Here is a 12,142-nt window from a genome sequence, read left to right as displayed (position 1 = left end):
CTCAATAAGGTCAGTCCTTCCTAGTGGATGTGTTGTTGTTTAGTCGCTAAGATGTTGTCTGACTCTTTCAGACATGGACTGAATAATCCATGGGCTATAATCCCATGGACTACAGCCTTCCAGGCTTCTTTGTTCATGATTTCCCAGGCAATAATACTGGGGTGGGTTGCCATGCCCTTCTCCAGGGAATCTTCCCGACCTAGGGAATGAATCCACATCTTGGCGGGCAGATTCTTTACCATTGAGCCACCAGAGAGGTCAATTAAAGGTCAAAATGATAACAGTTTGGGCTATGCCAGGAAAAATAAGGAGAAGTGAACAATTTTCATATGTTTCCTGTGTGTAATTGCCATTATTTTGTGACAGATTGACTATAGTGACAAAGAGAGCTGTGTTAGAAGGACAATCCTAAGACTCCTGTCTTCCATACAGAATGGATGGTGTAGTAGTTTGTACTAAGATATAGAATGGAAAATTTTGACGTATTTTTCAGGGTAGATTCACTCATACACTTGCTTTGGGCACGTCCAGTTGAGATACCTTGAATTTCTGAGTGAGATATCAACTAGAAACTTGATTTCAAATTTCAAATTGATTTCAAATTTCAAATTGGTTCTGTGGGGTGTCAATGGTTAATGCATGGAAATTAAGATGAAACAAAGGCATATTTTAAATGCCATTGGACCATATATAATATTAGAGACTGCATATTATTAGCCAGCTTCAGAAGTTGTTCTTTGTGTTCTTATTGATCATTTACTGGAGATGGCTAAATATGATTTTTTCAGGACAAAATAGGCTTAAAAAATGATAACTGTCTTCGAAAGCTTTACAGGAGACTTTTTACTAATAAACTTTTACCAAAAAGACCCACTTCAAATATGTCCAATACTTGTTCTTCCTCTGTTGTTTTTCCATTGCTTTGAAATGGCAACTTGTTCCAATACTGATGTTTCCTTCTGTGTGCTCTCAGAATGCAAACATCTTCTAAGGAGTAAAATTTGACTTTAATATTTCTAGTATGCATTAGAAGCTCTTTTATTAATATAACTGGAAATTTTCAAAGTAGTAGTGAAAGAAAACCTCTGAATGTAAAATGAATAAGTTTTGTGTACATATTTTATGAATTTGTAGATCAATATATTAATTATAAAGGAGATTATCAGTTTGCCATTAATAGGGTGCTCAATATTTTTGCTAAATTCTCATACTTGGAAAATAATGAGATGATAGATGATCCCATTCAAATTTCTACATAAGCCAGGGTATAACATATACCATAAAAATGCTATGTGTGTCACTGGCTTTCATGTAAAAAAAATCAAATATTTGTAACAGAATGCTCAATTCTTTAGGAACACAACTATGAAATGGCTTTACTTTTTCCAATAATTGTTTAATTTTGCTGTTTTGATTCTCATTTTTTTGTTTCTCTGAACTAGCTCTGTCAGTTACTATAGCTTGCAGATTTTTTAAATTATTGAAATATGATGAATTTGAATTTGAAAAAATTTATCATATTTTAAATTCAGAACTCAGCCAATACATAGCAGCTTCTAGACCCTGTGTGGTCTGGTGAATTGGTAAGTTAGGAATGAGAGAGAGGAAAAGGGCAAATTTCCTTACTGGGTGAGGCCCAGGAAGTTATAGGATGTAATATACAACCTGGTTCAGTTGTTGATGTACAAGGCTATTAGGTTTCCATTTTTCTGGTTCTTCGATATCTTCCATCAAAGCTTTGTAGTTTTCCTTATATAGATATTAGCATATTTTGCAAATTTATAACTAGGTTGGTTATCTTTTCAAGTATTCTTTATTCGTTTCTAACTCTGCTTTTTAGAGATTCCTATAGTGAACCTCACTACAAGGATAGCAGTAATTGTATGTGAATCAGCCCTCACATTTATGTTTCTATATCCACACCCCCCACACCCAAGCTCCAGGGGATACAACCAAAGTCTGTCTTTAACATTTAGTCATCTGAAGCTCCTCTCAGTTGGAAGTAGTTCAGCTGCCCCAGATGGTACATCTCAGCAAGCTTTGGAGTGGAGACTTTTATCCAGTTTCTCCTTTTAACAGACCTTCCAGTTTCTACAGTAATTCTCTTTAAGGCACTCTTAACACCTTCCACCCTGAATATGATTTCATATGCTTGCTGCTCTACCTTTCCATCTACTGTGAGAGATACAAGGAAAATCTCCTTGAGAACCCACAGTTTTGTAAGTGCAGCATTTCCAACTTGCTTTGCCCCGCTCAGTCTACCACACATTCGTGTGGATACATGGAGGTGCCTGGGGTGATTTTCTATGTTTTTAATAAATGCAATTGTTTTTGACTCATTTGCTGTCTTATTTAGAACTTAAAGTGCCTCATTACTTCAGCTTTGGCCACTTCTGAAATGGCTTAATGAGTAAACGAAGCTCCTCTGCACTCATGTCACATATTTAAAACAATAGATGCAGCAAATATAATATTACATTTATTACATGATTTAAAAATGCTTTAATATCTGAAGAGCATAGAGTAATAAATGTGATATCAGGTTTTTATCATTTTGGAGGTACGTGGAAGTACTAATTACTGAAGATTTCTGGTACTTAACCAGAAACAGGTTGGAGCTTGGAAGAGACGTCAAGTAGGCTTGACGTGAGAGAGCTGTGTGGGGCATGTCTCCTAGAAGCAGTCATGCATGGGAAAGCATCGCATTGGGGCCCACAACTTTCTATTACTTAAACTCAAGTTCTGTTCATACCTTTTTCCTTCCATACATTAAAAATGCATTTTTGATGTTTCTGTTATGGACCCTCTCCTCATTCTACTAAACCAAGAGTCAGCACTGATATTTCTTTCATGATATATGAAAAAAAGACTCTTTTAAACTTTTACTTATGGAGGAGCTGCTGTGAAGCACTGGAGTAAAATGTCACACAAGTTATCTCTCTTCCAGGATATCACCCTTATTCTGGAATCCAGGAAAATTGGAGGAGAAAAAAATCCAGAAAATACTTCTGGCAGATACATGGGTCTCTAAATAGTTTAGTAATAAACAGGTTTAGGTCATTTGTCTGTGAGTGCGCCTTAGTGTTATTCTTTGAAAGGCTTCCTTCACTTCCTTGTTCCTCAGGGTGTAGATAACTGGATTCAGAGCAGGTGTGACCACGGTGTACATGAGTGCGGTTGCCTTGTCTGTTTCTGGGGAGTGTGCAGCCTTCGGTTGGAGGTAAGTGAACAAGGCAGTGCCATAGAAGAGAGAAACAACCAGGATATGAGATGAGCAAGTGGAGAAAGCTTTGCTTCTGCCAGTGGCTGAAGGGATTCTCAGGATGGTCACCAGAATGCGTACATAGGAGCACAGAATGAGGAGACAGGGGGTCATGATAAAGAGCACGGAGATAGCAAACATCACAATCTCATTGTGGGAAGTATCAACACAAGCTAGTTTCACCACAGGCATGATGTCACAAAAAAAGTGCTGGATCCTTCCTGTCCCACAGAAGGGCAGAGTGAAGATCCATGTGGTCTGGGCTGACTCCACCACGACCCCAGTGGTCCAAGATGCTACAGCCAATTTCAAACACACACGAGGGTCCATCAGGAGAGAGTAATGCAGAGGATGGCAAATAGCTACAAAGCGGTCATAAGCCATGGCTGCTAGCAGGCAGCATTCTGTCAGTCCCAAGATGCTAAATACATACATCTGAGCTGCACAGCACCCCACGCTTATGGTCTTGATCTCCACAAGCAAGTGCACCAGCATCTGAGGCACCACACTAGTGATATAGCACATCTCCAGAAAGGAGAGGTTAACCAGGAAGAAATACATGGGAGTGTGCAAGGAAGGGGTGCCCCAGATCAAGCCAATGATGAGAAGGTTTCCTCCCATAGTAAACAAGTAAATGGCTAAGAACACAATGAAAAGCACAGGTTGCAACTCCGCTAGAGAGGAAAATGCTACAAATGTGAAGTGGGTGCAGAGGGACTGGTTTCCACTCATTATAGATTCAGAGCTATACATCTGTGGAGAGAGCAGAGAGGGTATAAATAGCATCTAAAGGCATCGAGTCACCTAGCGCTGGTCTCTGTGGAACTTTCTAGGGTTCATGGTCTGACATGAGAACCTACACACTTGTATTCCTTTTGCTAAAAGTTTTGAATTGATTAGCAAGATTCCCTGGAGGGGGACATGGGAACTCACTCCAGTATTCTTGGCTGGAAAAATCCATGGACAGAGGAGCCTGGCAGGCTACAGTTCATACAATTGCAAGGAGTCAGACATATTGAAGCGACTTAGCATGCATGTATGCACCCAACATAATGGATGGGGTATTTCTTCCTGACTTTGAGTTCTGGATTTTTATAGAAGTTTAGAGAAAACAATGACTTTAAATTACATCCTCTGATGTTTGTATTTACCTTGTTATCCTAATCACATAACCAGACTGTTAGGTGTGTAATATATATGAAAGCCTTCTAAATGTAAAATTGTTAGCCACTTCAGTTGTGTCAGACTCTTTGCAACCCCATGGACTGTAGTCCACCAAGGTCCTCTGTCCATGGAATTCTCCAGGTAAGAGGATGAATGGGTTGCCATTCCATTCTCCAGGGGATCTTCCCTACCCAGATATTGTACCTGGGTCTTCTGCATTGCAGGTAAAATCTTTACCATTAAGGATAAAGGAGTCACATAAAAGTTAAGTGTAGAGAGTAAATTGTAAAGGTGCTATGTTCTGGTCTTCTGAATTCCACAGTTTTCCTTTAAATGTACAATTAAGGGCTTGAAAGGGTGAATATTTCTAGGCATTTGTCTATTCATTTTCTTACATATGTTAGTCTTTTTTGATTTGAATATGATAAAATCATAATTGGCAGCTAAAATCCTTGGAAATCCAAACCACCAGAATGGCCTTTCTATATCCTCAGTATAGTTTTACAGGAAATTTGAATGGGAGAACATACCGAGAACCACAAGACAAATTTCCCTTTCCTTGTCCGTCTTCTAGCCTCCTGACGATTCCGAATTATAGTATGGTTATAGAATGGGCAGTGTTTCTACTCTGGGAGGGACCATAGGGATTGCATCCACTGCACAGTTTAATTTGTCCCAAGAGCAATTTGTTCAAAAACAGTGACGAACATTCAATGTAAATTTGGTTTTCGTTATTTGAGTACATTTCCCAGAAGCAATCTATTGCTGTTAGTTACATCACTTAAATTTCAATGGGTAAAACCCAATATTTCTAATGAATTTACACCTTGCACTTCAAACAATTACTGAATTATATGGCTATTTTCAATATTAATTTTCTTTAAGTTTTTCAGATGCATGGTGACTGCTCATGTCTTTTTTGATGTCAATAGAACCAGCATAAGACAGAAAGTAGACTTTGTAGATGAACAGATAGTATTTACTTTAATAGACATTCAAAATTTTGCAGTAATTCTCTTTGAAGTACCCTCAACACTCTCATTATAATTTGATATGCTTATAGCCCTCCTTTCCCATATTGTGTGAGATATAGAAGGAAAATCTATTTGGGAGCCCACAGTTTTGTAGTGATAAGTGTGAAAGTGAAAGTTACTCAGTCGAGGCTGACTCTTTGTAAACCCATGAACTATACAGTCCATAGAATTCTCCATGCCAGAATACTGGAGTGGATAGCCTTTCCCTTCTCCAAGGGATCTTCCTGACCCAGGAATTGAACTGGGTCTACTGCATTGCAAGCAGATTCTTTACCAACTGAGCTTTCAGAGATGCCAATGCAATGTTTCTACTGGCCTTGCATCCTCCTCTCTCTGCCATACTTACAGGTAGGTACATGGAGGTCCTGGGGGAAGTTCCAAATCATTTGTGTGTGTGTTAGTTGCTCAGTCGTGTCTATGTCTGTGACCCCATGAACTGTAGCTTGCCAGGCTCCTCTGTCCATGGAATTCTCCAGGCAAGAATACTGGAATGGGTTGCTATCCATTCTCCAAGGGATCTTTCTCTCTGAGGGATTGGACTTGGGTCTCGTGCACTTTAGGCAGATCTTTACCATCTGAGCCACCAGGCAAGTCCTCCTAACTTTTTTTTTTTCCAGTGGGTTTTGTCATACATTGACATGAATCAGCCATAGAGTTACACATATTCCCCATCCCGATCCCCCCTCCCACCTCCCTCTCCACCAGATTCCTCTGGGTCTTCCCAGTGCACCAGGCCCGAGCACTTGTCTCATGCATCCCACCTGGGCTGGCGATCTGTTTCACCATAGATAATATGCATGCTGTTCTTTCAAAACATCCTACCCTCGCCTTCTCCCACAGAGTTCAAAAGTCTGTTCTGTATTTCTGTGTCTCTTTTTCTGTTTTGCATATAGGGTTATCGTTACCATCTTTCTAAATTCCATATATATGTGTTAGTATGCTGTAATGGTCTTTATCTTTCTGGCTTACTTCACTCTGTATAATGGGCTCCAGTTTCATCCATCTCATTAGAACTGATTCAAATGAATTCTTTTTAACGGCTGAGTAATATTCCATGGTGTATATGTACCACAGCTTCCTTATCCATTCATCTGTTGATGGGCATCTAGGTTGCTTCCATGTCCTGGCTCTTATAAACAGTGCTGCGATGAACATTGGGGTTCACGTGTCTCTTTCAGATCTGGTTTCCTCAGTGTGTATGCCCAGAAGTGGGATTGCTGGGTCATATGGCAGTTCTATTTCCAGTTTTTTAAGAAATCTCCACACTGTTTTCCATAGTGGCTGTACTAGTTTGCATTCCCACCAACAGTGTAAGAGGGTCCCCTTTTCTCCACACCCTCTCCAGCATTTATTGCTTGTAGACTTTTGGATAGCAGCCAACCTGACTGGCGTGTAATGGTACCTCATTGTGGTTTTGATTTGCATTTCTGTAATAATGAGTGATGTTGAGCATCTTAAAACAGAAAGAGAAATTAAGGAAACAATACCATTCACCATTGCAACAAAAAGAATAAAATACTTAAGAGTATATCTACCTAAAGAAACAAAAGACCTATACATAGAAAACTATAAAACACTGATGAAAGAAATCAAAGAGGACACAAACAGATGGAGAAACATACCGTGATCATGGATTGGAAGAATAAATATTGTCAAAATGGCTATTCTACCCAAAGCAATCTATAGATTCAATGCAATCCCTATCAAGCTACCAATGGTATTTTTCACAGAACTAGAACAAATAATTTCACAATTTGTATGGAAATACAAAAAACCTCGAATAGCCAAAGTAATCTTGAGAAAGAAGAATGGAACTGGAGGAATCAACCTGCCTGACTTCAGACTCTACTACAAAGCCACAGTCATCAAGACAGTATGGTACTGGCACAAAGACAGAAATATAGATCAATGGGACAGAATAGAAAGCCCAGAGATAAACCCGCAAACCTATAAACACCTTATCTTTGACAAAGGAGGCAAGGATATACAATGGAAAAAAGACAACCTCTTTAACAAGTGGTGCTGGGAAAACTGGTCAACCACTTGTAAAAGAATGAAATGAACACTTTCTAACACCATACACAAAAATAAATTCAAAATGGATTAAAGATCTAAATGTAAAACCAGAAACTATAAAACTCCTAGAGGAGAACATAGGCAAAACACTCTCCGACATAAATCACAGCAAGATCCTCTATGACCCACCTCCCAGAATATTGGAAATAAAAGCAAAACTAAACAAATGGGACCTAATGAAACTTAAAAGCTTTTGCACTACAAACGAAACTATAAGTAAGGTGAAAAGACAGCCCTCAGATTGGGAGAAAATAATAGCAAATGAGGAAACAGACAAAGGATTAATCTCAAAAATATACAAGCAACTCCTGAAGCTCAATTTCAGAAAAATAAATAACCCAGTCAAAAAATGGGCCAAAGAACTAAACAGACATTTCTCCTCCTAACTTTTTAGTAACCCAGCTACTACGGACTCATTTGCTGTCTTCTTTAGAATTTAAAGAGCCTCCTTCCTTCAACTTTGGTCTATTCTGAAATGGATAAACAAGCAAAGCAAGCTCCACTGCATGCATGTCAGGTGTTTAAAACAAATAGTTTCAATGAATATGGTATCAACTTTATCACATGATCTAAAAAGTGCTTTTATACCTTGAAAAGCATGCAGTGATAAATGTGATATCAGGTGTTATCATTCTGATGATCCGTGGAGATAAAATGTGATATCAGGTTTTATCATTTTGATGGTCTGTGGAGATATTGATTTGTGAAGGTTTCTGGTACTTGAAATCAGTTTGGGCCTTGGAAGTGATGTCATGTAGTCTTAACACAAGGGAGTGGTGCTGGGCACATCTCCAAGAAGCAAGCATATACTGGGAAGCATCTCATTGTTATTCACAACTTTCTATTACTTAAACTAAAGTTCTGAACACATCTTTTCCTTCTGTATATTATACAATAGGGCATTATTTGAGATGTTGTTTTCGAGTCTCTAACATTCTTCCAAACCAATCTTCAGTACTGATATGTCTCTTGTGATATGTGTAGAAATTAGTCTTTTATTAAAGTTTGAACTATGGGAGGAGCTGCTTTGAAGCTCAAGAATTAAAATGACACACACATTTGGGAAAGAGATTTCTTTCATCTGCTTTTCTGGGAATTCAGCCTTCTTCTGGAATCCAGGAGAATTGGTGATTCAGAATATTCCAGAAACTACTTCAGCCATAAGCATAGGTCTTTGAATAGTTAGATAATAAATAGTAACAGCATGTCTTCTCTAAGTGATTTTGCTGAGTGTTTTAAAATACAGACAAAACAGTAGAAGGGATCAGATGTTCTGTGATGACTGGCAGCTGTTGGATTGGTCTGTGTTTGTGTGTGTGAGCGCATGTGTGGGTCCACATGCACCCATGCACATTGAAGCATTTGTTATGTGTGCAGAGACAACTAAGGGTCAGCTTCGGCAGGGAGAGATTCTGCTATTGAACAGGTAGTGCCTGTGACCCTTTGGTCAGTCTGCTCCAGTGAATGTCCTCTTATCTATGGTTATGACAGTGTCCCATGTATAATCACTCTGACTTTTGAACAGGAGAGAACATACATTCATGTTTTTCAGGCACAGAATACCAATATATTTGCTCAGCTTCTACTTGGGCAGTGATGTTGAATCTCTGTGTTTAAAATGTATAGGTATATTCCTTTCAGTTGTCATATTACTGACATACATTCTAGATTAAGACCATTAGTGTTGTGAAATTAGGACCTGATGATTTATGGGAATAGAATGGGAATTTGATCAAAGCAATATACTGTACATTCAATACACAGGAAAGCTGGGGACAAATAAATCCATAATTTAAAAACTAGATAGATAGGAAAAAAATTTGAATAATAGTATACTTTCATCATTGCCTTAGGTAGTATGTAATATATGTTTCTCTAAGCCTTCATTTGTATGAAAACCCAAAAGATGAGTGGATAATACCATAGAAGCAAGCTAGTTTTGGATAAAAATCAGAATCCTTCACTGGATTTACAAATTAAATACCTAGAGTTGAGTTACAGGGCACATCACTCATCAGTATTTATTGTTGTTGTTTTTGCTCAGTTGCTCAGTCCTGTCAGACTCTTTGTGACCCCATGGTCTGCAGCCTGTCAGGCTTTCCTGTCCTTCATCTTCCTTTGGATGATTATTTAATAGATCATATTAGAGTTTATCACAGGTGAGTAAGCATGGGAGGGTATTCCACTTAATCTCTTGAATGACAGCATCCTATGTTTAGCACTAAAATATATTAATTTTTTCATTTTTATTTTTAGCACTTTCCACTGAAGAAATATTTTCTTTCATCAAAAAGTGTGAAACTCACTAACCTTAATCCTATTACCATGGTAGTCGGGAAAAATTGAGTAGTGCCCAGGAGATACTCAGTAATTTTGTTGATTGAATATTGTTGATTGAACACAGGATATATACTTTAATGACCCTACTGCACATTTCCCTTTTTGATTTTTATTTATTTAATTTTGACTGTGCTGAGTCCTTGTTGCTGCACGGGCAATTCTCTAGTTGCAGCAAGAGGGGCTTGATCTCCAGTTGTGCACGGGTTCCTCATTGCAGTGACCTCTCGTGGCAGACCACAGGCTCCAGGGCACGTAGGCTTCAGCATTTGTGGGCTGAGTGTGGGCTCAGTAGTTGTGGCTCCGCAATAGTTATGGTGTCAGGCTTAGTTGCTCTGCAGAAAGTGGGATCTTCCTGGAACAGGGATTGAACCAGTGTCTCCTTTGTTGGCGAGCAAGCTCTTCACCACAGAGTCACTAGGGAAGCCCCACACTTTTCTTCTGCTTGAACATATGTAAAAACATAGACGAGGTCCACGTGTTTCTTGGTTGCGATCCTGTGAGTACTTTATGCCACTAGTCTAACAGTATTCCTCAGTGTTAGGCTTTGAAAGGCTTCCTTCACTTCTTGTTCCTCAAGGTGTAGATAACTGGATTTGGAGCAGGTGTGACCACTGTGTATCGAGTGCAGTTGCCGTGTCTATTTCTGGAGTGTGCAGCCTTCGGTAGGAGGTAAGTGAACAATGTAGTGCCCAGACGTGAGAAGAGCAAGTGGAGAAAGCTTTGCTTCTGCCAGTGGCTGAAGGAGTTCTCAGGATGGTCACCAGAACGCACACATAGGAGCACAGAATGAGGAAACAGGCTAAGAATAAAAGGCACAGAGAGAGCAGACATCACAATCTCACTGTGGGAGATATCAACATGAGCCAGTTTCACTACAGGCATGATGTCACAAAAAAAATGCTGGATCCTTCCTGTTCCACAGAAGGGCAGAGTGAAGATCCATGTGGTCTGGGCTGACTCCACCACCACCCTAGTGGTCCAAGATGTTTCTGCCAATTTCAAACACACAGGAGGGTCCATCAGGAGAGAGTAATGCAGAGGATGGCAAATAGCTACAAAGCGGTCATAAGCCATGGCTGCTAGCAGGCAGCATTCTGTCAGTCCCAAGATGCTAAATACATACATCTGAGCTGCACAGCGGCCCACGCGTATGGTCTTGATCTCCACAAGCAAGTACACCAGCATCTGAGGCACCACACTAGTGTTATAGCACATCTCCAGAAAGGAGAGGTTAACCAGGGAGAAATACATGGGAGTATGCAAGGAAGGGGAGCCCCAGATCAAGCCAATGATGGGATTTCCTCCCATAGTAAACAAGTAAATGGTGAAGAACACAATGAAGAACACAGGTTGCAACTCCGCTAGAGAGGAAAATCCCACACATGTGAAGTGGGTGCAGAGGGACTGGTTTCCACTCATTATAGACTCAGAGCTAGACATCTGTGGAGAGAGCAGAGAGGGTAGTAGTGATACCTAAAGGAATCCAGTTACCTAGCATTGGTCTCTGTGGAACTTTCTAGGTTCAGTGGTGTAACATGAGAACCTGCACACTTGTATTCCTTTTGCTAAAAGTTTTGAAATGATTACCCAGTAAAATGAATGCAGCATTTCTTCCTGACTTTGAGTTCTGGATTTTCACAGAAATTTAGAGAAAACATGGCCTTAAACTGCATCATCTGATGTTTCATTTTTACCTTGTTGTTATTCTAATCATATACACAGGCTGTTAGATGAGTAATATCCATGAGAGCTTTCTAAATTAAACGAGTCATCTAAAAGCTAAGTGTAGGGAGGAGTACAATGTAAGGTGCTATGTTCTGTTCTTCTGAATTCCACATTTTGCCTTAAATCCACAAGTAATCATTTCAAAGGGAGTATATTTACAGCCACCTATCTGTACTCTTATTAATACATACTCTTATTCATTTTGATTTGAATATAATAGGACCATAATTGGACAGCTAAAATCCATGGAAACCAAAACTAATAAAATGTCCTTTCTGTAACCTCAATGTAATTTTACAGAAAATTTGAATGAGAGAACATACCAAGAACCACAAGGCACATTTTCTCTTCCTGATTGACCATCTAGGCTTCTGACAATTCCACATTATAACATGGTGATAGACTAGGCAGTATTTCTACTCTAACTAGAGACTGTAGCGATTACATCCACTACACAGTTTAATTATCTTTGTCTCAAGAGAACTTTGTTCAAAAGAACAATGATGAACATTTAATGTTAATTTGGTTTCATTATTTAAAT

The 12,142-nt window shown here is 39.2% G+C and overlaps 1 protein-coding gene and 1 pseudogene across 1 annotated transcript; both read right to left on the bottom strand.

Annotated features, from left to right (window-relative positions):
- Positions 1–3,052: 3,052 nt before the first annotated feature.
- LOC136162916 (olfactory receptor 10C1-like) lies at positions 3,053–3,994 on the bottom strand. The gene has a single exon (XM_065927370.1). It carries the CDS (start codon positions 3,992–3,994, stop codon positions 3,053–3,055), a length of 942 nt encoding a protein of 313 aa, XP_065783442.1.
- A 6,387-nt stretch (positions 3,995–10,381) lies between these two features.
- Positions 10,382–11,316, bottom strand: LOC136162820 (olfactory receptor 10A2-like; annotated as a pseudogene).
- Positions 11,317–12,142: the final 826 nt, after the last annotated feature.

The sequence above is a fragment of the Muntiacus reevesi genome, chromosome 1, assembly GCF_963930625.1.
Source record: "Muntiacus reevesi chromosome 1, mMunRee1.1, whole genome shotgun sequence".
In the NCBI taxonomy this organism is placed as follows: domain Eukaryota; kingdom Metazoa; phylum Chordata; class Mammalia; order Artiodactyla; family Cervidae; genus Muntiacus; species Muntiacus reevesi.
The sequence above is the reverse complement of the archived record's forward strand: the minus strand, read 5'-3'. Positions and strand labels throughout refer to the sequence as shown.

What these genes read in the sequence shown, in the direction of transcription:
- LOC136162916 (XM_065927370.1), bottom strand. Translation starts at nt 3,994, where the DNA reads ATGAGTGGAAACCAGTCCCTCTGCACCCACTTCACATTTGTAGCATTT.